This window comes from Drosophila bipectinata, chromosome 3L (genome assembly GCF_030179905.1).
Source record: "Drosophila bipectinata strain 14024-0381.07 chromosome 3L, DbipHiC1v2, whole genome shotgun sequence".
In the NCBI taxonomy this organism is placed as follows: domain Eukaryota; kingdom Metazoa; phylum Arthropoda; class Insecta; order Diptera; family Drosophilidae; genus Drosophila; species Drosophila bipectinata.
In genome coordinates this window covers 22,369,182-22,393,507 of record NC_091738.1, presented here as the reverse complement: position 1 = coordinate 22,393,507, position 24,326 = coordinate 22,369,182, and the positions used below count along the sequence as shown (strand labels likewise).

The 24,326-nt window shown below is 42.3% G+C and overlaps 2 protein-coding genes across 5 annotated transcripts in view; both read right to left on the bottom strand.

Moving 5' to 3' along the window:
- Positions 1-110: 110 nt before the first annotated feature.
- LOC108131627 (uncharacterized) lies at positions 111-4,471 on the bottom strand. 4 transcript variants are annotated; one of them, XM_017250601.3, is made up of 2 exons: positions 4,449-4,471; positions 111-2,603 (listed from the first exon to the last, which is right to left on the bottom strand). In XM_017250601.3, the coding sequence occupies exon 2, from the start codon at positions 2,590-2,592 to the stop codon at positions 424-426; it is 2,169 nt and encodes a 722-aa protein (XP_017106090.2). In that variant the 5' UTR covers positions 2,593-2,603; positions 4,449-4,471; the 3' UTR covers positions 111-423. The 4 variants fall into 4 exon arrangements, with proteins under 4 accessions (XP_017106090.2, XP_017106088.2, XP_017106089.2 ...); XM_017250599.3 differs by lacking the exon at positions 4,449-4,471 and adding an exon at positions 2,778-3,735; XM_017250600.3 differs by lacking the exon at positions 4,449-4,471 and adding an exon at positions 3,097-3,735 and having other exon boundaries at positions 111-2,599.
- Positions 4,472-11,418: 6,947 nt separating this feature from the next.
- The window catches only part of bru3 (bruno 3), a 125,956-nt gene continuing 113,048 nt past the window's right edge, over positions 11,419-24,326 (bottom strand). Inside the window, 7 exon segments of the mRNA XM_070279364.1 lie at positions 11,419-14,686; positions 14,774-15,522; positions 15,587-15,763; positions 17,112-17,189; positions 18,246-18,344; positions 18,742-19,018; positions 19,082-19,225. Coding sequence (XP_070135465.1) covers positions 14,819-15,522; positions 15,587-15,763; positions 17,112-17,189; positions 18,246-18,344; positions 18,742-19,018; positions 19,082-19,225 — 1,479 coding nt within the window. The 3' untranslated portion in view covers positions 11,419-14,686; positions 14,774-14,818.

The window sequence follows — 24,326 nt, the reverse complement described above, 5'->3', positions numbered from 1 at the left end:
AAGCAAGGCCTTGAATCAAATTTCTAAGTGAACAAATTTTTTAAAAAGGGCTCTAATTTTAATATTCTTTTATTTCGTTACCTCCTTTGGTGTGAAAAGATCCATTATCTTTCAGTTTAAGACAGCCACCCTGAATGTGTTAGATCTATTAACTTAACATATCTTTTATAAAACTAAAGTTAGCTTTTAAGGTTTTAAAAAGATTTATTTGTTAAAAATAACTTTACACTAGGCACTAGAAAAACGGATGTGCGACTAGGAAGATCTTGGATGACGTCGAGAGGCAGACCGCATGGACGGAATTAACATGGGTTGCTAAGCTTCGCAATCCGCATGGGCAACCTTTCGGTGGCGGCGCAGCAATCTTAGGTCTTAAACTAAATCTTTGGCAGTGCTTTGTGTGGCCGGGCAAGCAGAGGATAGTTATATGGTTTGGTTGGGCTGAGTCTCTAGGGTCACTGGCTTGCTCTTGACCTCCGTCCGAACTCCGCTCTGATGCTTGGCCAGATCGCTCTCGGGGATGTGGTCCTTCCAATTGCGAAATAGGTAACGCGTGAATTTTTTCAGTTGCCGAAACTTGCAATAGGTGGCTCCTTCTGCGGATTGCAGCTGCTGGGTCTGTATGAGAAACCCCTTTTCCTTAAAGGTCTTTTCCAGCTTCTCGCGCTGCTTTGTCCGCCGCGAAGACCTCCGCTTTTGCTCACTTTCACCAGACGGCTTTGGGGGAGCCACCATGCCTGGCATCGGACTTTGGGAATTAGAGCACTGCGAGGCCGGACTGTGCGGTTGCACGGTGTGCTCCAGGCCATTGCTATGGGGCAGGAGGAGGGACGACGTAGGCGACTCTGGCGGCATGTGCAGCAGCTCCAGGCTCAGATCCGTTGAGGGCGGTGGCACGTCCACGTACAGTTTATCCAGTCCCTGATGCTGGTGCTGCAGCTGTTGCTGCTGCTGCTCCCGAGAAATAAACTCGTAGCCGCGCATTGTCTTGTCCCCGGTGCCGTTGTAGTACCTGTAATTACCCTCCGCATCCACTGAGAGCATCTTCTTCTCCTGCAGCGTCGGCTTGGCACCACCGGTGAACTTGAACTTGCAGATGCTGACTTCGGTGGACGGACTCGAAGAGTTCTCTGCGGGCATGGGCGGGATGAAAATCGCTGAGCGCTTGCGCTTTCGCAACCCTAACGCTGTTGCTTCGTTGGAAAAGAAACCACTTGGTATGGGAATCTTTAGAGACAGCTGATTGTCCTTCTCGATGGTCTCCACGGGCACTGGCATTCCGCCCAGGCTGCAAGACTCGACCAGTTGCTGGTAGTAGAGTCCCACGGGTTGCAGCAACAGCTTGGCGGCCGTTAGTGGTTGCTCCTTGCTGAGAGCCAGGTCCAAGGACAATGGCCCTGATGCACTATGTGGCGTGGTCCTATGGGAACAGCTGCCGCATTCGGTGGCTTTCTCGCTATCCTCGCTTGATATGGAGTATCGCTCCTCGCTTTGATCCCGCAGGCAGAGGTTAAGCGGCTCATCCGCCGGCAAAACGGTCGGGGCAGCTGTGGGGACAATAGACCCGGCTACCGATGACGGGTGAGCACTTCTGACTGAGGTTGCCGATGGAACAATGGTTCCGTAGTTCTTGTAAATCAGGTGACAGATATCCGCTTTCTTGGGTTTCCGTCCGCGCCGTGGCTTGTAGTTGTCCAAGGTTATCTCTCCCATGTAGGGCAGATCGGTGAATTTCAGGGAGCTGCGTTTTGGTGTTGCAGCAACTTCGGGACTGGGAACTCGCAGTGGCACCTGTGGCAGTGTAGGTACCATACATTCCGTATTAGTATTAATTTTTGTTCCAATGGACGGGGACAATTTGAGTCCGGAAGGCACCGATTCCCGAGAAGCTTGCTTTTGCTTCTGCTGTTGGCAGTCCGCGCCCCGCTGAATCTCGGCGATCTTTCGGAGCCAGCTGCGTACGTTCTCGTGGCTTTGGCTAGGAGGCGGAGGCTGATTTGGTGGCGGGGGTCGGATGGAATGCCGGCCCTGGGTGGCCTCGTAGTGGGCCGCGTATTCCGCAGGCAAGGCCTGGTGGTGAAATCGCAGCTTCATGGTCCCTGCCACAGAGTTGCGTTTCCGGGAACGGGTCGGCATTTGGCTTTGTCCCGCTTTGGACGTCTTCTGAGTGGCCGGAGCGGCCTCCTCGTGGGCGGGCTGCAGTGGCTTCTTTGCCTTGCGGCTACTCATCAACAGGTTGGCCTTCAGCTGCTGCTTGGTAAGGGGACTGCAAGTGCCATTGTGCGGCTGCTCGTGGGTGACAGTTTTGCGAGCCAATAAGGTCCGGAAGGGATGGTCTTCATCGTGGGCATCCGTGGCGGCACCGTGGGAGATTAGCGGATCGTCGGAACCCTGCAGGAGCAGGCGGGTCGTGTTGAGATCCAGCCGCAAACCCGGATGCTCGGGGGTGGGCAGCCAGTCCTCTAGGTCCCGATCGTGCTCCAGCTTGATGTTGGGCAGCATCTGGTCGAGGTTGACCACGGGGGCCACCGGTGCGAACTCCCCCTTGCTGCTGCTGCTATTTAAGTCGCCGACTGTCGTTAGTTCTTGCATGCTAGTCCTGGCTGCAAAAAACGGAAAATGCAGTGACTCGTAGGCTAACACGAAAAAGTAAATATGCTTCGAAATCAGGTCGTAATAAAAAAATATAAACTATATGTATAATGTATATGCGATATGGGAGACACACGTTTTCCCTCTGCAGATGTTTATGTTGTTGTTTTGCTGGTCGTGCTCACCGGCAGACGAAGATCCGGCGGTGATCGAGGCGGAGGTGGAGGAGCCAACGCAGGCGTGCTTGCTCTCTCTGCTCGTTTGGTGTTCAGCACGGGAATTCTATTTAAATGTCTAATAGGGACTGGCAAGTGGTGCTCTCTTCGAGGCGAAAACACACACACGCACGGAAAGTCTCGCACCGAAACAGAAACGTTGTTTTTGTGCATGAAATTCGATTCCTTGGGCGAAAATCATGCCCATAAATGGCCTAAGCGGTAGCCCGGAGATGCTGCAGGCCGAACTCTGTCCCAGTGAGGTGGCCGAAATGGGGGTTGGGTTTACCTCAATGCGCAAGATTTTGTACGAAATGGGGTCCAAAAACAACTGGCTATAAGTGGTCCGGTTTAAATTCAGTCTTTGTATAGGCTGGCTGTTGTTGTCCTGGGATTATCGCGGTAGTGGTATACTCCCGATGTCAGTTCAAGCTCCCACTTTCAGTCGTTTCAGCAGCATAGCCACTGGGCGCGTGTACATCGTGTTGACATCCAAACGCAACTAGCTGCGGGAAAGCTGAGTCGAGGAAAGCATCGCTTCTGTGGAATATGCTCCTTAGATGGCCAGCGGTGGAGAGCACGCCCCACACACAATAGAGGTTTTCGCGCACGAAGAGCGACCCAGAAGAAAATCAAATGAAAATCAAATTCCTTCGTTCGGTGGCAGAGATGCGTTGTCGCTGCCGCTCGACACCGCCGTCGTTGTCTGTATTTAACGCCAAAGACGAAGCTATTTCGTGTGTGTTCATTTTTAGAAAAATCCAACTTGTTGCCGGCTATAGACTCCCTCCCGACCAAAAACACCCAATCCACCATCCGTCCGCGCACAGCCACCGAAATCGGAATACGTCAGCCAAAAAGAACAAATTTGAAATCTGTTTTGGCTGTTTTTCATTCATGAGCACTTTCGAGAGCCCAGCCCTCTCGGCGTTGCGACGCGTATTTGTGGCACCAACACGTAGGTGTGCGGCCTGTCTGTCTGCCTCGAACAGAATGGACTCTAGGGTATCTCCCGCTCAATCACAGTTCCCCACACCTATCACTCTAAGCTCGCTGTGGTGCGGCACTCTCCCGCAGATTATACGTGCATATGCAATATTTTATGCGATCGGATGCCTTTATTTATAGCAGCTTGCCACTTCGGACTAGGGCCACCAGGAATCGCTGGCGCTTCTTGCGGCGGGTTGTGTGTTTTGGATAAGAAGGAGAGGGCCCACCTCCCAAAATAGAACTCTAATCGGGGCTGTGTTCTATTTCGGCCCACGCACAGCCGAATATGGGTCACCTACGGGCTGGAGAGGCGAGAACGGTGTCACCCCGAATCACTTTCGCTGCTGTTTCGGGTTCGAAGTGCTTTTAAGAACGCCGTATTAACCTTACTAATTGGTCGAGGCTACCCGGGTCCAGCTGGATAAACGCTATTCGCCGTCGATCGGCGCTCGACTGCAAGTTCCGACTTCGCAGAACTCGACGTGCAGCGATGACGCTAGGCCTTTGCTAGCGGGTAGTGGGTGGGCGAGTTTTGCGCGACCTGCAGACTCTTTGCATTCTATGAGCAGACGGCGGTTAGACAGCGGTCAGGCGGTACGCGGTAAGCAGTGAGCTGCGAGCGGCAAGTGGCAAGCTAGAACCGGAGCTTACATCACCGGCCTGGGGTGTCCAACCTACGGCTCTGGCCGGTCTCGTAAAATTGCACATCTACTCGGCAGCAGCGGCTGTGCGACTGCTGCTGCTTTTTGCGATCAAGCTCATTGAACGGCATTCGGCAGTCGTCAGTCGGCAGCAATTCTAGCCAATACCTGCTTGTTGGAACGTACATATTTGTATTTATGGCCATAACAGCCACTTTGACGCCCACGCGTGGTTGGCTGGCTCGAAGAAAACAGCTCACCCAAACGAGATGGTCATGAATTCTGAGTGTGTTCTGGCCTTGTCGCAAGTTCACAGGTTTCCAGCGAAGCTCCTAGGCCTAGGCCCTTTTGGTTCAAGGCGTCCAAAATCCTCCATGAAGTGGTCTTCAGAGGAGGTGCTTTTCAGAACCTGATGGTCACCTGGCTTAAGCAATCGTGAAGCTGGACAACAAGAAAAATATTCGAATAAAACAATCCGAGTGTTTGATATTTTTATGGTAAAAGTTTATTATTTGCAACTTTATTTTTTAGTTTCTCCTTTGTATTTTGTTTTCATGTTTAAATGTCTATAAAGTATATATAATATATATTTCTGTTTTTGTGGGTTGTTTTTTTTTAGTTTTTAAATTTTTAATAATTTTTTTCTGCTTTCTGCTTTGTTCGCACTGTTTTGTTTAACTTGCCAGTTTCTTTGTTTATATACCTATTACACTTTTGCATAAGTTTTGTGTATAATAATTATTTATCAATAATAATATAATTGTTGTATTTATAACTTGGTTTATACTCTCCTCCGTCTCAATATTCGATTTCCGCTCGTCGCCTACCTTCTCCCCCTATATATGTATTTCTTATGCTTATGTTACGCATTAGCGACGCCCAGTTTGGCAAATGAAACAAAAATTTACAATGTCACGGGTCTTTTTTGAAACAGACCGTAAGTAATGTTGGGGATCTCTGATATTTCTGGTGCCACAGCATGGCCTCAGTGTGTCTCCTGACCTTATTGTTAGTTATTCGCCCCCTGGTTGGCTCGCCTATCTGAAGGACCTGCTACACTTCCTGGCTGTGTCAAGTGTTCCGGAAACACGGTGATCTTCAGAAACAATTTTTCAAAAAGTTCATCTGAGTGGGACTTTGTTACTATTTCTGTGGGTGTGTGTATAAGGTGGTAGCGCCTCTTGCATCGATCCTAATTTCTTTATGTAGTTCGTACTCGTCTATTATTATTCTGGGTTTAGTTATATTGTATACTGCAGTAGGTCGCATAAATAATGTTAAAATATATTTTATGGCAATAATGCATTAAGTATTAAAAGTATTTATAAGTTTGTCCATAATTAATTAATAGATTCTGATTTGATAGCATTACTTCTGTTGTGGGCTTCTAGCAGCTTACCACGAGGTGGGCAGCACGGAAAGAGCCGATTGAGAATATATTTGTAAGTTTTTCGGTGTTTACTTTCATCCTTTTGTTTTGTTTTCATGAACGAATGCACAATTTTACACTCTTCGCCATTTTGTTTTCATTATTCATAAATTGTATTCCATGTACATATATGTATAGTATATAGTATATTTATATATGTATGTATATATTTATATAAAGACTTTGTTTTGCTATTTTAAAGTTTCATTTTAATTGTTTTTCACTTCTGCTCTCGGTCCGGCTCAACTATTTTGACTATTTATGTTTCTCGACTTATTAGGCAATTTATATGTGTAAATATAAATCTTGTATTTATATATCAATAGTTTTGTGTGTCATGCTTATCTGTGTACTGGTTCATCCCTTAGATTCCCTCCATTTGCGATGGATCAAAAAAAGTGGTTTGGAGTTAGTGTTAGGGTTTAGTGTGCTAGTTCAAATCAGGGACAGGGACATAATCTGAATAGTCGGTTCCGGGTCAACGGGTTTACGGATTATTTACTTTAGTTGTGTTTGATTCTGTTTTGATTTTGAAACCATTTTACATTTAATATTTAATTTATGTGTATTTACGTGATTTTATTTCGCTTGGATTTACTTTCGATTTCAAGTTCTTGAAGTGTAACAACATGTAACCACTGTTTCCGTGGGCTTGTGTTTGCCTTTTGAAATTTCACTTTCCTTTTCTTACGTTTGTGCTACAATTATTAAGTGCAAGTTTTGCTTACTTTAAATGGTATATTCTGAATTTAAATGATTTATATTCGTGCCTATTTGTAGTTCTCGTTCGCTGCTGCTACTTTCTTATTGTTTTCTTCAAAGGTGCTCCTCAAAGTTCTCAAATAATGATCTTTCGCAATTCTTGCTAAGTTATGTACACGTTGTGGCCTATACCCTTGCAAAGGATGTTGAGCTTGTATTACCATCCTATCAGCCTGATCAACACAATTTGTATTTGAAGGTCTGAAGCTGATTTAAGAAGTTTTAAAGGAAATATCAAGATATCCATTTTATCACATTGCAGACAGACTGACCTGGACGACTATTTCTCAACAGTTTGCAAGGGCACGCCGCACTGATTCCACCCGGAGTACATATTCCCTCATTTGTTTGGTTTTGGATTGGATAGTCGAATGAAAGTACTAGTAACGCAGTGGTGGCAATTGGAAAATGCAACTCAGGAAAAAGTGAGGTGGGATGCTTCTCAAGAGCTTCTCAAGAGTCTATTTTCGAGTATTGGTGAAACGTGTGGTATGAGTGTGTTGTGTGTCATAATGCTATATACGGACGGATTTCTAAACGGAAACTATATAGAGTGTACAAAGAAGCTTTCGTCACTGCATCTGAGAAATAGTTTCTTAAACGCATCTCAAGCTGCACTCAAAAAAACGTTATGTGTAAAAGTGTCTGATGTGTCGATGCTAAAATCTATACTAGCAACTAGTTATTTGTTACCTCAATAATATGCAATAATCAAACCCTCTGGTCTTTAGGTTTTGAGGGCCTCCCTATATACAATATAAATTCGCTTTGACCATATGGTTTCTAGTTAGCCTGCTGTCAACTTTATATGTTATATCTCTGTATACCGTACCTCGATCTAACATTTGGCTAAGTTCCAAAAGATAACAGTTTTATCTACAAAAAATAACTTTGGGACCTTTTAAACGCCAATGTGTTCAACCGCACTCCTAATTTCTATATCGTGCCATCCAATGTACTTTGTATAATTGCAAAATGGCTTGGATGACTTCGGCCTTCTAGTAAATAGTAATAATTGTCATAATAATATATTATGCAGATCACTGTGCCTATACTAAGTGCATGCGTGTACATATTTAAATATATATATACTTTATATACCTACACACATGTACAAAGGTATTCGCACGAGTGGGCCTGCCTTTAAAAATGTTTACATATCATTTATTTTCGATTTTTTTTGTTAGTTTAAATGCACTTTCTGAGCTTTCTTACAAGCGCCGCCAATTATTGTTGCTGGTTTTTGCTATATGTCTATGGGTGTATATATATATATGTTTATATATATGTATATCTTATCTATATACCTGCCTCTTCGTTCGTTCCTTGTCCTTGTCCCTACTTTTCTCTTGGTTGATGATACTTAAGTGGTCTATCCCAAAGCCTACCCAAGCGGAATCTATTCGGTAAGCAAGGTTCAAAAAAGGCTCCGCAAAATATATCCTATCGAAAAGAAATTCAGGTGCAAAAGCTTGGGGAAGTAGAACCAATGATCGAGTTGCCCTAATACGCACTTGAAATTATCAAATCAGTTTGACAAACTCCATTTCCTATTAAGATTTACCTATATTTGTTACCCTGTATCCAATGTGTCATTCTTGTGTTAATATTAAAAATCAAAACGCTATATATTAAAGGCAAAATGTTTTGGGCCTAGCCAACCCCTCTACCCTCTACCACCTATCCACTACCCTTCCCCGGCTACCCGACTTAACCTACATACATATATACCCCCCATACTGCTTCTCTCCTTTGGGCCCGTGTGGCTGTGTGTGTGAGTGTGTGATGTCCTTCGTGGGTGTTATGCAGGTGTCGGTAGAAAACTAGTGTTGCAATTTCGGAAAGTCCATGGTTATGGTGGGGTTAAGTGCTTGTCTCTATAGTTATTTATCGTAGATTAGGCTTTAGTTAGTTTACTTTAAATACCTGCAGAAAAGTATATCTAAATATATTTTTGATTAGTAAGTTCTAAACTTGGACTCCAGTGTTAAAGGTTGTTCGTCATGTTCATGTGTTTGTAAGCTTCATTTACTACTTTTTCTAACTGGCTATTAACTAGTATATAAGTATACGGTAATAAATAAATACGCTAGTAGCTTTTAGTATATTATGCATACAGTGGAGACCACTCTATAAGAATGTCCCGTACCACTTTTGTATATTGAAAATGCATTATGGGTAGGACAAAATCTAGGCGCGTACCTATATACACTATACATATATATGTACCTATAGATATGTCCTTATATATACATATATATGCATATCTATGTATACGTAGTACCACTAACCATACAGCATATAGACAACCCATTTCATACAACGAAAATGGACGCAAAAATTTCTTGCGACAGGCCCCAGCAGGCCCCAGAGCGGATTTCTTACGCTCATCGTTCGTTCATCTTACGCTCATTCTCTCATTAAATTTTTTCTGTTTCTCAGTCTCTAAACGGAGCGCGATGAAGAAGGTTGGCCTGCGCTTCGGTTGATCTTTGTATGTATGCGTGTCACACATTCACATACATGGGTGTATGTGTGCGTGCGATTTCGTTTCGAAGCCAGCGCACAAAATTTTGATTTTTCTTACTTTTAAGGCTTGCTACCCTAACAAAATTCGGGTATTCGTATTTGATGAAATGACAAAAGAAATTATATTATTTTTTTTATTATTTCAGCATACGTTTTTAATTTATTTAAGAATAAGATTAAGTGTTAGTAGTAAAATGTTTTCTGTATATATATTTTTACGAATCATTAAAAATCAATATACTGAGAAAGTGTCAGAGTATATTTCGGTCGGAGTCACTTAAAGCGCCGATTGCTTTTAAGTTTTTGTTGTTCTGCAAGAGGCTTGTGCATGCCTACTCTAACGATGGAATGATTTTTAGGGGAGGGTGAAGACACGAAAACAGCTGATGGACTTGTTTACCTTTTTTGTTTACAATTTTTCAGGCACTTATTATTTTGGGTTATTGTGAGATTTAATTAAATTATTGTCGTTAATTTAATAATTTCCTTATATATTTTGGAACTTTAAAAAGTAATTTAATTCTTCACCCGTCTTCACCCTCCCTTAAAAATCATTCCATCGTTAGAGTAGGCATGCACAAGCCTCTTGCAGAACAACAAAAACTTAAAAGCAATCGGCGCTTTAAGTGACTCCGACTGAAATATACTCTGACACATTCTCAGTATATTGATTTTTAATGATTCGTAAAAATATATATACAGAAAACATTTTACTACTAACACTTAATCTAATTCCTAAATAAATTAAAAATGTATAATAAATAATAAATGTATAATAATAATAAATTTCTTTCGTCATTTCATCAAATAACGAATACCCGAATTTTGTTAGGGTAGCAAGCCTGAAAAGTAAGAAAAATCCAAATTTTGTGCGCTGGCTTCGAAACGAAATCGTACGCACACAAACACCCGTGTATGTGAATGTGTGACACGCATACATACAAAGATCAACCGAAGCGCAGGCCAACCTTCTTCATCGCGCTCCGTTTAGAGACTGAGAAACAGAAAAAATTTAATGAGAGAATGAGCGTAAGATGAACGAACGATGAGCGTAAGAAATCCGCTCTGGGGCCTGCTGGGGCCTGTCGCAAGAAATTTTTGCGTCCATTTTCGTTGTATGAAATGGGTTGTCTATATGCTGTATGGTTAGTGGTAGTACGAACATGCTCGTGTATACGGCTTACAGATTAAGTTTAAGGAACGTTCATCGATAAGAGACTTCAATTTCTGTTAGTAATGTCCTATCATACATTGGTTATTCCTAGGCGCCTACCGAACGGATTTTACGGACTACAAGAACCAAACGGCCAATCAAGAGGAAATGCAGTGCCAACGGGGTGCGTCCTGGGTCCCTTCGATTTCGTAGCTCCCGCAGCCTGCGAGCTGGAGAGCTTGAGCGTCGCCGAGTAACATAGTAGTGACCTAAAAAACGCTAATTGATATGATAGGTGTGTTGTGACTGGGTTCTGGATGCCTCAAGTGACATTTTGGAGGTTGGTGATGAGTTCGTGGTGTGGGTGCGTATGATTGAGACACAGTCGAAACACAGAGTGCGAGTATGGCGGTGGCCATGTTCAAGTTAAAACGAATCGTCGGCGCCTAACTGTATTTTGGCAAAATTTGCAAAAAATGCGCCAGTACCCTCGTAAGCGATTTGGGCGAAACCTGTCCGTTTTGATAATGTGGTAGTTCAACTATGGCGTTACATCTAGGAATATTATTCTTCAAGTTTCAATTTTTACACTTTATTATCAAGGTACAATTGTTTTTGCTCTATTCAATAATGTTGAACACGAATTCCTCTTACTTTTGTTTATATGTTATTTATATTTATCTTTTCCAGTGTTTACTCTGCCATCACATATTATTTCGAATTAGAAATAAGCGACTTTATATTGTGTTTCGTTATCGATTTAATTTTGATTTCGCTTTAGTGGTTGCTAGTTATCACCGCTCTTTGAAATCATAAGCTCAAACAAAACAGCACGGAACCAAAAGGTAAAAGTTAAAAGGTAATTTGATTTTGTTCACACTTTTTGTTAAACGTTCATGTCACAGCCCTTTCATGTTTTAGTATTTTTAGTTTATCAAAAGATATTTAAGGGTGAACATTGGTAACGCTATGTAAATAAAATGGGGAGGGAAATGGCCGAATTTCTGTCCAATGTGGGGGTAGCGTCGGTCCTGGTAACTGGCTAACTGATCACATGTCCGATGCCACAGTCGTAGGAAATCATAACAAAATAAAACAAGTGGTTGCTTTGAATTTTTTCATGATGTTCTCGCTTTTATTAATTCGGCTCTCATTGGTTTGTTGAATTCATTGTGGGTTACGCATTAGAAATAATAGGCAAGGTATGATAATGGGGGTCGTGGTATCCTTCCCGTTGGTATATAATTTGCAAAATTTTGCCAAAATCAGTTTTGCTCTAAGTTTCTTAATGTTTCTTGATTCTGTTTAATAGTAGAGTGTATATAATCTAGTTTTGTATAATAGCATATAATAATTTTGTATATATTCATTTAAATTTAAATTTAAATACTTGCGTTTGTATTTTCAATACAGAATAAATCATATTCGTAATCATAATCATGGTACATAATAATAGTAAATTATTATTATCTTAATAGTTTGACTTGGATTAAATTGTATTATTCATTATCCATAAAACGTTTCTTCTTTATGAAATAATTAACTTCAATTTGACTAGATCGATTCATACAAGATCGTAAATACATATAGTGTGTTCGCGTGTATTTGCGTGAGTTTAGTTTCCAAGATAAAATTTTAGTTTAGCGTTTAATTTAAATTTCTCAAAATACTTGGGCCTGGGTGCCATAGTGATCTACTGGATAGGCGCTAAAATCAGTTTCATAATTTTGCATATATGTATATGTATTTGTATATGTATATGTGTGTTTGTATGTTTGTATGCAAGTGTCGCTATAACTACGATTTCATTCCGATCTTATCTGTGTGGGACTTTCATCCGCCGCTAAGTATTACTTTCTTTATTTACAGAAGTACTCCCGCCAGGGACTAACATTGTGTGTAAAACCAATTTCAAATGTGGGGAAAATCTTCTTGGGTTGAGTCCAAGGAGGACTCTCCATTACCCTTAACTGGGCCCGAGTCCCTTCTGAAATCTAATACTGTTTTTTTGATCGACTGTCAATACTTAAATCATAAAATAAGTCTCAACCGAAATAAACTGGACTAAATACTGGGTGTCGGTTAGATTAGAGTACCCAATCGCAGGGGTCTGCACCAAAGAAAGCATTGCACTGGTAACAAAATTTAACTTTTAATTTGATAACAATTTTCATTCACATGAAATATCTAATTCGTATGCATTTAAATAAAGGTGAATAAGTGTACTTATGTATGTGTATGATTTAATAATAATTAGATATTTATTTTTATTTTTCTCCTTAGGATGCACAGACTAGCTGCAACGTCTCATTTTCGCTATACAAAATCTAAATAATTGTTTACTGTTCTTATTCGATTTTCCTTCTACTACCCATAACTTTTAATTTTTGGCATATTTAGCTGTAGATCGACTCTCCTCTAAATTCCTTCTTTGTACAGATTTCGCTGCTAAATAGTTAGATATTCGACTTAACACGCGGAGCTATAGTGGTTTGATTTATAGAGATATATTTTTACACAATTTTTGAAAGTGTCCTCTATACGAACTTAAATGATGGGTGAGTGGCAATGATTTTAAGGAATTTAACATTGGTTTAATTTGCAAATAAACGGCCATCTAAAGATGTATATATATCGTGTATATATAGGTTTTTTGCATGTATATATACATTCATAGCAAAAGTTTCAGGGGCCAGTTTGCTTGGTTTCTATGCTTCTTATTAGTATCTGCTATTTTGATGTACCTTTTGGGCTTATTCGACTTGCTCTTGTAATATAACTATACATATACATGTTTGTATATATATAATTGAATATATATCCATGTATATATGAAAGTACCTGTAATTGTTTTGTTGCAAGCAGCTAAGTTTAAGTGTAAAGTTGTTCTTTAATTTTATTCAAAAATTGTTATTCTATAACGTTTTGCGAACTTGCTGATACAATTTTAAACCACTTAAAGTAACGAACGTAGGTGTAATTCAAACAAGTAAAGGACGTGTCTCCAACAGTGAGTGTAGGCCAATAGAAATGATCGCTGTCAATTACACGTGTGAGTCCTTTCTAGGTTTAATTTTGTGTAGCTGGCGCCACTTTGATTTTCTTCAATAGCTCTAACCAATCCGCTATGGGCTTCCTAAATTATTCGGATTATCTCCATTATATTCTGTTATAAAAATGATATTTTCCCGTGGTCGCGTAAGACTGAACCCAGTGCAGCAAATATACATATCTATTCGCTTCTCCGCCCTTAATAAACGTAGCCTTCAAAGCGTTGCGTATAATAAAAGGCCTCTCAGCCCATATAGTTCTAACTTTTATGTCCGATTTGTTTTGTTTACTTAAAATTAATTAAATTCGAATTTTTGTGTTAATTTTGTATTCGCACATTTATATATATATACATATATACGTATGAGTGTATATACTCTCTTTATGTATCTATGAATCTGTTCAAATTTTCTTAAGACTACTTGCTAAAAATTTCAGACATACCCTGCCTCTTTCTCAACTAACTTATTTTTATTTTTATCTATTTTAGGCCTTTCCCTCAACTGCTGACCGTTAGTTCCTTGGCTTACTACGAACCCCATGGGGTCCATCATCCGATTAACAAGTTCAGTTTTAATAGTTATCCCTTAGCAGCTTTGTTGGTTTCTAATCCCATCACCTCATATCATTACTCATATAAAATGGTATCTGAACTTATCATCCTTAATTGTTTTTTTTAGTTTTTATTTTTCATTTTTTTCTATTTTATTCATTTGAAAACCCAGATAATTTTGGTCTCTAGCCAGTCAGTTTTTGTCTCAAGTTTGTGTCTCTGTGGGTGTGGGTGTGTTAAGGTGTGCAATGTTGTTAACAAAACTATCAATATCAATTTTCTCCTTGCTTCTATAAATATATATGAATATATTTATGTATCTATGTATATTTATTTTTTAATTAAATGGATATTTTGGCAAAAAGTCGTTTCCCTTTCTTCTCAGCTTTACAATTTTGTTTGTTGTTTGTCGTCTCATTTTTTGTGGATTTTATCTAATTTTTTGTATTTGTTCCTGTTCTGAATTCAATTAAGTGTATAATTGGATAAATATATATAAATATATATAATTAAATATCTATATATATATTTACTTGAGGGCACATATAAATATATATGCAGATATTCATAGTAGAATATATGTTCTGCCACTTTGTATATATATATAAATCTATTCAATTTTCAGCTCTAATGTGTTTTCTTTATTCATTTACATATCGCTCCTTGTTGTTTTGTTTCGTTTTGTTTTATTTTTGTTTTTGTTTGGTTTCCATTTGCACTCAATGTGCCTAATTCCCTTAATACGCTTCGCTCCGGATGTCTGAAGGCCATCTGAAAGGGAGAAAGGACATTATAGTGGCTGAACCTCCCGACATCGCCGCCTTGAAGGTCGGGCTCTAGAGCCCGAGAGTTTCTCACCCCTTCAGTAGTTGCTCCTTAATATTTATGTGTCCTGTGGCGGCCCTAGGTCTTGCGTTTCTGCTGCTGCCACATGAACAGTTTCTCGACTAGCTCCACTTTGGAGCAGTTGGTGTTGTTGGGTGGATCATTGGCTTGCGATTCTGGATCGCTCAGGTTGTTGCGGTTGTTCTGGTTATTCTGGTTGTTTATGTTGTTCATGTTGCTCATGTTGTGGTGGTTGTCGCCACAGCCCTCGATGTTGTGATTGCTGATGTTGTTGTTGCCGTTGCCTGTGCTGCTAGTGTTGGAGTTACTGCTGTAGCGGTAGCAGTAGGTGCCATTGCGCCAGCTGGCGAATGTGTAGGGAATCGCATGGTTCGTAGTGCTGTTGGTGGTTATCGGTGGCATGAAGCCGCTCTGGTTGTTGAAGTGCGGCACTGCTGGTGTTGCAGGCATGGATCGAGATTCGTGGGCTGCGGGCGCCGTAGTTGAAGTTTCGGAGGCGGCTGATATTGAAGTTGCAACGGAAAAGGTCGGAGGATGTGGCAAAGCTGTTGATTCTGAGTAGCCGGCTGCTGATGTTGTTGCCCCAGTTTGATGTTGTAGTTGTTGTGAATTGCGTTTGAGGAACTCCGATTGTTAATAGGGTCGGCTGGCATCCTTTGGCCGCTTCAATTGAACTTTCAGTCTTTTCATGCCAATCTGGAAGCCATTCATGGCCTGAATGGCCGCTTGAGCGCTGGCGGGATTATCAAATGAAACAAAACCTGAAACAAAATGGGGATTTTAGTCAGACGATCAAATAGGTGGCAGGTGACATGTGGCAAGTACCGAAACATTTGCTCTGGTTTGTAGCACGATCAATGAAGACCTTGGAGCTGATCACATTGCCAAAAGGCAGGAACATTTGCATTAACTCGGCGTCGCCAAACTCTTGGGGCAAATGGTAGATGAAGAGGTTGCAGCCCTCGGGTCCGGATATCGAACATCCTGGGAACATCAGAAAATCTTAAGGAAGACATTCCAAGAAAAGAAAAAAGTAGAGAACAAATTAAATTTAAGGATGAGGGAAATCATAATTTTAAACTTTATGAGTTATGTCTGCATTTTGTTCTTGTATTGTTTTCGCTTACTCTCAGTCAGAGTTGATTTTTAATTGCTTTGATAAAAGTGATCGATTTTTTCTCTGTGATCTGTAATCGGTAATCTGTGAGCTGTGTTCTGTGGCTGATATATTGTTTCTGGACGAATCAACCAAAACAAAGGCGCAACATAAAGGAAACCAAACTATAACCAAACGCAGAATATGTATATATTCTAATATTTTTAAATCCTGTAAAATGTTATTCTCTGAATGCGGGCATTACTTTGGCCTAGGTGTCCCTAAGAAGGCCCCGATTTCCAAGTGATTTATTTATATGTGTGTCTAGTGTAAGGAAAACTTAGTTGTGCATGTGGTTCTCGACTAGGGCTACGACTAACAGACTTATCATGCAAGATAAGTTCTAGGGGATACATAGAGATACACAGACTACATTGAAAAGACATCGAAACAGAACTAAAGGTACGTTATATTCAGGTTATATTACAGTTAGCATAAACATAGTATACACACACAACACAAACGTAACAGCACACACTCCCATATGCAGCATCCTCCCAGACTGTTTTTTGTATGTTGGGTGGACAGTGGGGGCCCGTGCTGCAGAATTCGGGATGAGAACGGGCAGGACCAACCGAAAAGTAACATAAAATTTTATGAGCAAATGTCTTCGAAATACGCCGACGGTCTTTATATGATTTTAAGCAGTTTATATGTAATTTTTACGATCACATAAAACGCCGTTGAATGCAGCCATTAAAAACGATTTACGCTTTCCGCGCCAACCCTATGCAAAAGGGTTGTTGGCCGAAAACCCCATTCTTTTGGGCCGATTGAGGGCTTTGCACGCGAATAAAATGTTGAACAAATAAAAATAGGACAAGGAATCGCAGAATGCCAAGTAATTAATTTTTATGAGCCTTTGTTTTAAATTAAATTCCTCGCCACGCCGAACGGCATTCATTACTGCCCGATCGGCCGATCTCTTTCTTTATCAGTAATTTCATAATTTGTGTAATAGCACCCGTAAAAAAGCATAATGTCTATTCTTAGCATTAGGATTGTGTGATTTATTTCATTTTATTTAATTTATTTACAAAGAGTTCAACGAAACGAAACAAAGGCGAACAGTGTCTTGTGAAAATCGGACCAATATCTTACAGTCTGTGAGTGGGGAGGTTTGCGAGGTCGCATGAGAGTGTGTTGGAAACGAGAGTACAGGAAGTGATTACCAAATAATAAAGAAAAGCTTACCTTCACGCTGAGTGGGTGCAACCGCCGCTAGGGGAGGTGGTAAAGCTTGTGGAAACTGTCCATAGACGGCGGGAAAGGCTGCATTATATATAAATAATTTTTGTTTTTGGTTTTTACACAGAATCCGAAACATTTATAAAGACAACACAACAGTAAGTATCTGCCCACATGAGTACAAATACGTGGCCCTCGCACGTATGTGTATGCATATGCGGCGGTTTATTAGAGTACATGGTATGTAGTTATCACAGTTTAGTAATGAACACACAATTATACAAAGTCTAGAACAAACAGAATATTAATTCCAGCCAGTAGATGGGGCTGGATGCGGTATTAGAACGACGGGTTGATTAGTGGCTCGTATTCAAAAAGTAACTGCTCCGCAAATTGCAGGATAATTTTAAAATTTCAGAGCTTTTCAGGCCACAATTATTATAGACTGTGCTACTGTGGTAACCCTCTTCTGGAAACCTAGTTTGGAATATGGACCTTATTCTGGAAAAATCCCAAAACGTATTCTTCGAAACTACTTGGCCAACAATTTTCCAAATAGGTCTTCCAAAAGACGGTGCAAAAATGTTTATTTCTGATCTACTGCTCTTTAAATTTGAACTTCAAATTAAAAAGTTTGTAATGAAATTAAAAGCCATCGAATAAGAGGCAGCACATATTGTACGAGGAAGTATCACTCGCATCCTTTTTACAATATCCGCTGCCTCCTTGGGAGAAGGAACGAAATGCGTTTTCATTGAGATTCAAGAAATATAACACTTTACCAACAATAAATATTTATGGCATGACACAACAATTATTATAAATCGATAAAAACAATTATGAATGACTGGGTTGGTTCTGTTGTGGGCGTTCTCTGGAGAAACTCAGATGCTATTATTTAAATTTTAAAATAATGGAGCTCGAGGCAGGTCGAGGGGCTAATTATATGAGGAAGAGTCTCAAATGATGTTGTAACATGACTATGTGAAGGGTGACTCAACGATGCTTCGAACTCAAAAAAAAATTGAAACTGAATCTGTCTGGCGTTTCTGCTCTGGCTTGACACCTTCGGCGCTTAGCATATCAGTATTTCTAAGGACGGGTCTCGACCTTAACCTCATCCAGCTAGTCCAAACTTACCAACTCCTGGAAACGGTGGCAGGCCAGGGAAGGCGTGTTGCAGGGCAGCAGCATCGCCATTTGGTAAACCTTGTGGCGGTATAGTCAGATGGAGTGGGTCTAAAAGGTAGAAAATTCAGTTACCAAAAGAAGTTAAAAATCTGATTAACATCGGAATAAAGGTCTACTTCAAGCAGAACCGATGTGTAGAGTCTTAACCTTCTTCTGTTCTCAGAAAATATTTATCTTTAAGGTCTTTAGTTTTTAGTCTTTTAGTATTATCTTTAAGTCTACTATAAAGGCCGAATCTTATATTTATAAAAACTACTGTCAGTTTAATAACATGGCGATGAGGCTTATAGTCATTCAATTTGGCATCTCTACGGACTTAGTTACTTCGGACCAGACAGTCGGACATGACTGCGTGTAGGGTTGGCGATATCTCCTTCACTAGAGGTTCCCCTCCCTTATTAATATTAGTATTAATATTCCAATTTGGAAAATCATCAACACTCACGTCCTGGGAATGCCGTTTGTGGAATGCCGTTCGTGAAAACGCCGTCCGCCGCGGCGGCTGCAGCTGCAGCGGCGGCAGCGCCACCGGGCTGCCCGTTGGGCGTGTTGGCGCCCATGTTGAAGTTGGGCATGGTGGGCGAGGGGAGGGATGGTGGCTGCCCGGTGCCGTTGAGGCCATGAGGTATTTGCGTTGCCAACGCCGCCATGGGGTTCATGTAGGCGGCTGCCGAGCCGGGCGCTGTGGCAGCGGCGGCCATCAGAGCGGCCTGTTGCTGTTGCTGCAAGGGAGGGGGGTTAGTGATGATGCAGTCTTAAGGAGCATGGGGGAGTGGTGGACTTACCTGAGCGTAGGCCCCGTACGGACTGAACTGATTAAAGACGAACGGATTCAGCAGGTTCATGTGACCGGCCATTTGCTGCATGCGCCTTATTTGTCGCTCCTTTTCCGTGTCGGCGTATTTGACGACCAGGCTGGAGGATGCTCCCTGGAACGGAAAGAAACGGAAACGTAAGAAGGGCTCAGGCATTGCATATTGACGGCTTTTCCGCTTTACCCTACCCCGTGCGACAGGAAATCTTATTACAGGGCATTACTTTGTGATGAAAGGCCCGGGTGCCTGGCGCCATGGGGAAGGGCTCCCTGTGCACCTGCCGGTAAGCAGGCAGGCCGGAGTCCTTTGTTCGACGAATGCTTATTATTATCTTATTCTAATTGTGTACCTGTGCAAAAATATAGGAAAATAATTGGCATGCGAGGACTTAAATTTGCATTTCTATTCAAAGCGGCTTATAGGATCCCCCTTTCCTCGGTGCCCTGCTTCCTTCTGTTCCCTTGCCCATGCCGCGCTCCCTGGTATCTTTTTTCATCTGTCATTGATTTCGAAATAAATACTTTTGACAAGGTCCCGTAACTTGGCCAGGCCACTTCCATTTTCTTTGCTTTTGATGTCAATTAATTAGCATAATAATGGCAGGCCTCACATTTCGCACTCCCGCCGCCGAGGAGGTATCATGTTACGTATGACAACGCGAATTCAATAGGCACTTCCATCCATTATTTGGAAACATTTTGTTTTCTTATTAATTAGGATTGCGTTTGTAATGGAAAACCTTTTGCCTGCCGCCCTGTTCGAGACGATGATGATGACGGATGGGCTGGGATTGGGGTTGATTGGCGAAAAGAGGGAAGCTCCTCGCTTCCGTGGAGCTTTATTATTTTGCAAATCATTAATCAAAGTAACAATGATATTGTGTTGCATAATTCCAGGCACTCCTCGCCTTCTTTCCGCCATATTTGCGAATACGTATTGGGTGTAAGCCCCTAATGAGACTGCAACCTAGCAGGTGCTTCATAATTTTAATTAATGAAATACGAAACTCGGCTTGTGCAAGCGGCCACAATAAGAGGGTTTCTGCCGGAAAATTATGTATTTCTATATCTTGACATAGAACACTACAGACACTGCAAGTTTTGTAACGAGCTACATTAGAGGGCTTCTGGTCCAATTCTTTAGGGTTACGATACAAGTATCCACTCCCTCCAGAAAGCCATTGAGAGTTGCCCAATTTTAACGATAAACTTCCATTATCCACAACTAATCTGCGGTCGCAATTGTCCCGTCCTTGCCCCTGCAACTGTGCAACAGGCAACCAGGCCTGCAAAGCTCATAAATTAATTCATTAACGTCAATTTAATTGTCTAATAATCCCCGGCTCATGTCAGGCCGATGCTCATGGCCTCTGATGTCCGACGCCTGCTTTGTGCTGCTTTCTGGCTGATGGCCAAAAGTTTGACTGAAAAAATATCCTGATATTTGTGTGGCTCGCCAGGGGAATTATGCTGCCAGGCAAATGCCGAGAGTTCAGCTCCATCTGGCAGTCATTCAGTCAATTTGAACGTTTATTATGTGCTCTGTGTGTGCAGTTGTTTGGTCTGTTCACTTCCGCTTCCGCTTGAAGGAGACGACGACGACAACGACTGCGCCGACGACACGAAATTCCCATTCAAGTGAATTGCTGCCGCCAAATGAAATGAAAAATTCAGGACGGCACACAGTCGCAAACACATCCTTCGGCTCGAAGCCGCCTCAGACCCAAAACCAGCAGATCCAGCAGAGGAAGGACCAAGGACCGAGTTGGCAGCACGCCGAGCCAAGAGGAATGAATCGTCATGGTGCGCTCTGTGCCTCTGTACTTCTGTGGCCGATGCAACAGGCGGAAGGCAGGCTGCCGTTTTCGGCTGCCAACTAACAAGCTAACTAACCGGAGAGGCTCTGGCCTGGTCCTTAGTCCTTGGTGCTTGGTGCTTGCGCTTGGTTCTGGACGCGTGCCAGGCGGCACTTTTGGCAGCAATCGCATGTTGCATGCCACTTTTCAGGGCGGCGTAAACGTGACGCCATTAGACGGGCCTCGTCCTTTTTACGGAGCTCTTTCTCTCTCTCCTGCCTTCGCAGTCCCGGCAAAATATTTTTTATTGTTTTTTAATGCCAAGTTCTATCACTCTCTTCGATTTCGCAGCCCCAGTTTTTGTTGGCAGCGTTTCAGACCACTTGCGGAAAATTACAATTGAAGGGCTCACAGTGCATTTAAAAAGTAATTTGTCTGCCGCCCCAAAAGCCGCACACGTACCCGTATTTATATAGATATATATATTCCAATGCAAATACGAGCACAGTCAAGACTCTCCCAGGACGAACCTATCCAAATCGGGGCTCGGAGGAACCGGTCGCGGGTAGGGGGTCAGGGGTCGTGCCGCGGTAATCACAGCTACCCGTGTTCACTAATGGTTCTACAAGCCACAAGGGCAGCCAGTAAGCCCGGGGTCTCGGACAGGGGCGACGAAATGCAGCCAGGACTCGCACACTCCGAACACCCTGGCATTATAAACTCGCACCGGGAAGTATGCAACGTTTTCCGATCCGAATGGGTGGAGGAGAGTGCGCTACGTGTCTGGGGACATGTTAACATGGCAGTCGTGCCAAAAATTATTATTCCCGCCTCGCCACGTTCGCTTTGGCACTGCCTTTAGCCTTTAGCCCGGGCTTTGCATCCGTGTGGCTGCTGACGCCGCTTTTTGCCTGCTTGTTGCATGCTTTTAGGCACGAGGCACGCCGACAGGGGGACGAGGGGACGAGGGTGAGTGTCGATTTGCCAACGCCTAAAAGGACAACAAATTCCTTCTCGGCAACATAAAAAATGGCCAGCAAATGGCCGGCAAATGGTTTTAACAAATGAATTATTGTACATATATTTTTATGCAAAACTGATTTGCATTTTATAGTTTCAGTTTCTGTGCGAGGTCGCATTTTTTATGCCCAACCGCCGCCAGCCCCTCTCGGTGGTCGTTTTGGCCACAGCTTGTTTTAATTGCTAAATGAATTGGCCCGACCTGGTCAGCATTTGTTTAATGGTGAGCAATTTTTATCTATCAATTAAAGCAGTGGCGGCTAATGGCTTCGAACGCGCATAAATCTTGGCCTAATGGTAAGGCACATACATTTTATTATAGCCGCGTAGTCCTCCTTGGAATGCCGCCCCTGGATTTCAAATCGTAGTAAAAAGGCAGTTGCAAGCCCCTTGATAGTTTATTCTCTTGATCAGAGCCTAAGGCAAGCTGGGAGTTAACTATCCCTTACTCTGATTGTAATACTTCCCGCACACCTCTTCCGAAATTATAGCCTTTTTAATAAAACAAGATTGCTTTTTAGGAGATTTAATTTTTGCATTTCAAATTAAACATATCATAGAATATAGAAGGACACTAAAGACAACCGTAAAAACTAAAGCCCATGCATGCAAGCTAATTCAATGAACCGGCCACCGTGCGTATAAGTAATATGTATTTTTTTACGTATTTTACTGGCAAACTGTACATGGGATTAAATGAAATGGAAATAAATGGATATCTTTTGGCGAATATTTAAGGATGTTAAGAGTAAAAAAATTACATTGAAAGGTCCTTGTTAGACTATTCTCTCAATCAGAGCCCAAGACAATCGCCTAGTTTCCCCTACACTTGCACCACCTTTTTATGTAAAATAAGATTAGTTTAGGGATGTTAAATCCATACTGCTCATACGCCCTATATCCTCAATTATTTTTCAAAAAAACATGCACTTTACATTTTATATATTAAGGTGTTAAATAATGAAGTCTACTAAAACTAATTGAAAATAATGGCAACGGTGCGTATGAGTGATATTTTATAGGTATACCCCTTGCACTGATAGTTAAATTGGATTTAATAAAATACAATCAAACGATTATCTTTTAGCGCATAGTAAAGGATAAAAAATTTAACATTAGGCTCCTTTCTTTTGTGTTTTGAAGTTTTTTTATTGTAACTATCGGCCAACTTGTCGAGAGATTTAGTAACAACGACACCCGGCACACACCGCCGAGGGACCACCATGAAAACGCCTAATGACGTTTACACGGCCAACATAATTACAGTAATAATGCGCGGAGACTGGCACCTAACCGCCGGCCAGGTTGTCGGCAGAGGGGCGGAGCCGCCACGATGATGATGACATTAGCGAGGTGTCAGGCGACCATTTAACGAGCGACAACGTTGCATACACGTATGCGCAGAATGGCATGCCATCTCGCGGGGAGTGGGTCCGCCTTTGTGTGGTACATGCAACACCAGCACCGGTGGCAGCAACAAGGCCCAGTCGTCACGAAACGGAGAAGCGGCAACGGCAACGGCATCAGCACAGCTCCTCCTCGTGCGTGCGTCGGTAACAATTTGTATGCTTTTAAATTAGCCCAAGTGTGAAAGTGTCATGTTTCCAAATATGAAATTACCAGGGGCGGGAGCTGGCACTGGCGGTGAATGGAGGGCCTCTGCAACTCTTGCAATAATAAGGTGTGAATTATTCGGCCAAGCAATTAAGGTATGCCTTCCTGGCGGCTCCCGGAGAATGTGGGGCAGACAGAGCCCTTCAATGCAGCAACTCGCAAGCGCATTGGCAGTGCGAATTCGTCACTCACTCCCCGTGCCAATGACAGTTGCCAGTGAGTTTTTCAATTAATTTCCATTTAAAGGGGAACCTTGGCGAAACCCAGTAGAGGCGACGGAGAAGCAGTAGAACTAGCAGCAAAACTAATTACAAATTCGTTTTCAGATTTCAATTCCTCTGTCAGCAGCAGACTGGAGCTGAATGGAGTCATGTCAAAACGGTGGCTCAAAGGCTTCCCAATCCCCAGCTCCACAGACCACCCGCTCCGCCTGGAAGCCACAAGCCGAGTAAGTAATCTTTTCCGGCAAATAAATCACACCATTGCCAGAGGAGTCGCCACGACTGCTGCACTCGAAATTAGTATAAATGCCACTAAGCTACCTAAAAGTATGCTCAGCATTAACGGAGCCCGCAAAAAAATTCCGAAATTTACGTAGTACTGTGCGAAAAGTTACTTTGTCCCACCCAAACCAGACCGAAAAGTTGCGACGCGCTGTTAACCACAGCCCTGCCCTCGATGGGCGGATGGGCGGAAGGCAATGCATACATTAAACAACTTTTGGCTCATTGCATTCTGGCCGTCCTTCGTCCTCCGCCCCTTCCCTTCCGTCCCTCCGCTCACTTT